This window comes from Oncorhynchus keta, unplaced genomic scaffold, assembly GCF_023373465.1.
Source record: "Oncorhynchus keta strain PuntledgeMale-10-30-2019 unplaced genomic scaffold, Oket_V2 Un_scaffold_17308_pilon_pilon, whole genome shotgun sequence".
NCBI lineage: Eukaryota > Metazoa > Chordata > Actinopteri > Salmoniformes > Salmonidae > Oncorhynchus > Oncorhynchus keta.
This window is the reverse complement of record NW_026290820.1, coordinates 55,982-61,306: the sequence shown is the minus strand read 5'-3', so window position 1 is coordinate 61,306 and position 5,325 is coordinate 55,982. Positions and strand designations below refer to the sequence as shown.

At 41.1% G+C, this 5,325-nt stretch overlaps 1 protein-coding gene across 1 annotated transcript; it reads right to left on the bottom strand.

The window, feature by feature from the left end:
* Positions 1 to 305: 305 nt before the first annotated feature.
* foxi1 (forkhead box i1) lies at positions 306 to 2,980 on the bottom strand. Its single transcript, XM_052514383.1, has 2 exons — positions 1,944 to 2,980; positions 306 to 1,586 (listed from the first exon to the last, which is right to left on the bottom strand). Exons 1-2 carry the CDS (start codon positions 2,605 to 2,607, stop codon positions 982 to 984), a joined length of 1,269 nt encoding a protein of 422 aa, XP_052370343.1. The 5' UTR covers positions 2,608 to 2,980; the 3' UTR covers positions 306 to 981.
* Positions 2,981 to 5,325: the final 2,345 nt, after the last annotated feature.

The following is a 5,325-nucleotide window of genomic DNA, read 5'->3' as shown; positions in this document are numbered from 1 at the left end:
ATAAATACTGTTTGGTATTGTAAAGAGTCAGTGAACATGTTCTCCCACGCCATTAACAGCTGTAGCCTATCAAATCCCACAGGCGCATTAGTGTTTTCAACGTAAACTTACAATGTTATGTTCATGTAACCTAAAAAAAAAAATAACGTATTAGAATTGGGAGCCATAAGTTAAGATCTACACGTTAATCATTTCAATATTTTAGTGTTTATAAGTAAAAATGGAATCGTGCGTTAAAACAAATTAAATAGAGCGCTGGTTTATTACAACGTTGAGTATTAATGGCGGATAAATCTGAGACATCTTCACTTTGACAAGTCCGCTAGAAAATATGACACAAACAAATCATTTCAGATATTACATTTATTCAAAACGTTTGACAATAGGCTTAAATAAAATACACACACACACACACACACACACACACACACACACACACACACACACACACACACACACACACACACACTTCCTTCTAAAAAAAAGTACAAAGTGGTCTCCAAAGAGGGCTACTATTTAGGCTACATAACAAAACACATATCTGCAGTAGCAGTAGTAGTAATGGTGTTCTATTTATTTAAAAAAATACAGGATCTTCCGAAAGGCACTGTGACGTCATCCACGCAGTTACATAAGGCCAATAGAAATAAGGTGAAAGGAAAAAAAAGAGTACAGGTAAATATGTTTATTCCGAGGCAACACCCATTCCAGGGCTCCAGTTGGGCTCCAGTTGGGCATGCTATTTAAAATGCTAAGTCGAACGTAGTTTCGACCCACTTTGAATCCAGATTCAATCACGAGAAAGTATATTTAAGACATTGCTATAATCACACGTTCTTATTGTGGAATGCGTAACATGAATAATAATCATGGTAATTGATGTACTCACTGAGTACTTCATACAAGAATTGCCAACGAGTTGCATTATATTATCTACATATATCTGACATAATTAGGACAAGGCTTATAGCCTCCTGCCTTTTACACCTCGGTTCCTTCGCGGCTGTATATCAAATGATTAACACTGAAGTGGTTTGGGAGAGAGTTGGTGAGGCTCAGGCCTCCACTGTGATTGTTCTGTGCTGATGTGTAGTAGTTCATTCTATTAGCTGTGGAGAGGTGACTGGTATCAGTGTTCAATGGCGTGATTTGAGAGGGCGAGTATGAACCAAGTCCGGACATGTTCTCTCGGGTCTGATGAGGCGACAAATCCCCCATAACATGTCCTCCTGAACCAAAGTCCCCCCTGCCCCCCTCCCGGGTAGAGCCGTTGTTACTCCCCGCCAGCATCGTGTTCATAGTGGAGACAAAGTTGTTGTAACAGGGACTGTGTTCCACAGACGGGGACGGCGATGATTTGGGCTCGGAGGAACCAGGGGAGTTCCGGAGGCTGAGAGGGGATGAGCTCATGATGCTGGCCGTGTCGGAGAGCTTCAGGGCGGCAGTGTCTTCTGATTTCACCGGAAGAACAGTGTTGTTGGTGTCTCCTCCGTTCAAGTCAGCTCGTCTCTTTCTCTTTCTTCGGAAGTTGCCGTTATCGAACATTTTCTCACAGTTCGGGTCCAATGTCCAGTAATTCCCCTTTCCTACGAAGACATGAAGACAGGACACAACAGACAATGTAGTTCTGAACGAGATTATCAAAGGTCATGACTGTTCAAGTCTGTTCTGTCAGACACGTCTTACCGAAATCAAATATATAAATAAATAAATATATGCCATTTAGCAGACGCTTTTATCCAAAGCGACTTACAGTCATGTGTGCATACATTCTACGTATGGGTGGTCCCGGGAATCGAACCCACTACCATGGCGTTACAAGCGCCATGCTCTACCAACTGTGCTACAGAAGGACCAAATGGCAAAGGTATGACATTACACATGTAATAATAAGTGTAAATAATGACGAGTTAATTACAAGTACAACAGGTATTGTAACTTACCAGGATCATCGTCATCCCGGGCAACTTTCTTAAAACAGTCATTCAGTGACAGGTTGTGTCTGATTGAGTTCTGCCACCCTGCTTTGCTCTTCTTATAAAACGGAAAATTCTCTGCCACGTACTGATAGATGTGACTCAGCGTCAACCTCTTGTCCCCGGCGCCCTGGATAGCCATGGCTATGAGCGCTGAGTAAGAGTAAGGAGGTCGAACCATCTTGAAGAGTTCCTGCTGGCTGGAGATCGACAGCCATCCGAGGTCAGCTCCACCAAACCCCGTAGGAGGGGGCAGGAACTGCCGCTGGTTCGCTCCGTATCCAGACTGTATGTACGATGCTCCATTCATTCCCGTCAGGTATGGAGACGAGTCGATGCTCGGTCCGTTTAGCCACAGGTACGGGTTGGTGGTCGGCGAGGTGTACTCACCGAGGCCGTAGCTTGGAGGATGCGCCGGCGGCCTCTGCGGGTGGTGACCATGATGGAGGTTTTGCTGGTGCTGGTACATGCTGCCGAAGTTATCGCAGTACACGGCCATATCCAGGAGCTCCTGTGCGCTGTGGTGCTGAATGGGGCTAGTCTGCGCGTTGGATGGCTGCTGTCCAAAAGCGTTCATAATCCGTTCTATTTGAGTACGAATCCTGGTATCTTCTTCTATCATCAACAACATGCGGTTCCTTTCCCAAAGCGTCTGTTTCGGTCAGTCTCTCCCGGAGGACTGAAGGCTAGACCCAAGGGGAGGAGGCGTATTTAAGCGTTCCGCCTGGAGCGTCGACAGGTAAAACCCCTGTGAAAGGAACTGTCTCGAGGGTGACTCCCCCTTCTCTGTCACGCTTCAGTCGAATTGTCTTAACCGAATCTGTGCATCAATGGGAGAGATACTGGTGAGAGATACTGGCCCACTCAGTAATGCCGTTTTAGGAGCATATAGGCTGAGCAATTTACCGCGCATGTATAGCTTAATAAGAATACGCAATAAAAATAGGCGTTTAGGCTACAAGTTATCCAATAAAAACAGTTTTACAGTTGGCCAATCATATTTCCACTTTTACGCACAGGACCCTTTTACCAATATATATCTTAAATAATAGTTTTATGAATATACCTTCATAATTCCCATATACAAAATGTAATTTAAATAACTATTTTATATGTATATATATTTTTTTAATCAATTGTTTCTGTCTATTATAAGTTGTCAGTTTATGAAGTAGCCTTTGCGTTTTGGTGAACAGTAGGATACATACTGAGAACAAACGGTTCGGCATAGAACCAACATTTTGGTTCAGCGAAGAAGAACATCTAACCATACTGCGGTTCTGATCAAAGAACCCTACAAAAAGGGATTTATTCTCTATAGAACCTTTAGGGGTGTTATATATATGACGCGAGCAACATGAGCCGTGTCCCTCTAAGACTGTAGGGTTAAAACAACGGGATTATTTTATGGTAGTTAATTAACAAACACTCCTGGCGTCCAATGTGTGACAAAGTAAAACATAAACCAAGTTAGCCTCTTAAAACATACAAATATACAATGTACTATAGGCTATGTGTTTAGAACACACGATCTCTGGAACGGATTAGTTGACAATAAACATGGTTTATGTGTTACAAGTGTGACAGAGCCACACAACACCCGGTAATATGATGGTTTCCCGCGTCGCTGGAGGTAATGTGATTTTCCCCGCGTCGCTGGACCACTGCTCCTGTCATTTCATTTTAGTCATTTATTTATTGGGTGGGTTATTAAAATGTGTAATTAAAATTACTTTGCCCAAACATGCTTATTCACTTTTTTTTTTTTTTTTTTTTTTTGGGGGGGGGGGGGGGGTGTTGAACTATGAAATGTAGACTAGGCCTATATAGAAATGTAGACTCGGCCTATATAGAAATGTAGACTCGGCCTATATAGAAATGTAGACTCGGCCTATATAGAAATGTAGACTAGGCCTATATAGAAATGTAGACTAGGCCTATATAGAAATGTAGACTAGGCCTATATAGAAATGTAGACTAGGCCTATATAGAAATGTAGACTCGGCCTATATAGAAATGTAGACTCGGCCTATATAGAAATGTAGACTAGGCCTATATAGAAATGTAGACTCGGCCTATATAGAAATGTAGACTCGGCCTATATAGAAATGTAGACTCGGCCTATATAGAAATGTAGACTAGGCCTATATAGAAATGTAGACTAGGCCTATATAGAAATGTAAACTCGGCCTATATAGAAATGTAGACTCGGCCTATATAGAAATGTAGACTCGGCCTATATAGAAATGTAGACTCGGCCTATATAGAAATGTAGACTCGGCCTATATAGAAATGTAGACTCGGCCTATATAGAAATGTAGACTCGGCCTATATAGAAATGTAGACTCGGCCTATATAGAAATGTAGACTCGGCCTATATAGAAATGTAGACTCGGCCTATATAGGCCGCAATAGACAGAATGATTTAAGAGTTGAATACGTTGCATTTAAATTGAGGGAAACATTTAGAAAACTCTACCGGTAGGCCTATTTCAGAGCAACAGACTCTGTTTCAACGCATTTCATCAAAATCACAGAAATATTTTGTAGAAACTTTCAGACATCAACGGACAATCAATATTTGCCCTAAAAAAAAACGACATGATCGCCATCAGAGGAGCTTCAATGATCATTTACAATAGCATGGGCCATTATATAAGATACATTTTGATTGACCAAAGCACACGAGTAAAATGACCAGCCTACAATGCAATGAAACAAATTCAGGAACACCAAATATATATATATACACGATCTGTTTGTCAACTGAAGAAAATATTCCACATTTTATTAGTTTAATGTTAAATTATAATGACTTATGTAGTAAAAATAAAATACGGGACAGTGTTAAACCGTTATAGAGTTAAAAAAATCACATGTTTGGTGTAAATATCGCAATAGGCTATTTAGTTGTTTGGCGAGTTAATGTGAGCGCTGTAGTGAAGGCTATATACTCTAACGTCCAAAATGTTCCATACGAATAAAGAGTGTTTTTTTTTTCATTCCAAAAATGTACATTGTAACAGTGTATTTGGGCAAAGTAGGATTTTGGCTGCAATTTTTTTATTTTTTATTAAAAAGTTTTCTACAAGTCCATGGGTTTGTTTCGTGTTGTTTTCAAATGCTGCCATCCTCCGGTCTCTTTCGACAGAGACAGAAGCTGACTAGATATATACGATTACTTCTCAACCGTCACTAGAGCAGTCTCCGTGTAACAATGTGTACGTACACACCCTGACCGGGCTCACGTCAATAGTATTTTACAACTGAATAGACGTCAAGAGGGACCCTAATCTAGGACTTTCAATTGGATGGCCTCTTAGACAAGGACTGGGTGAATTAGCCTACA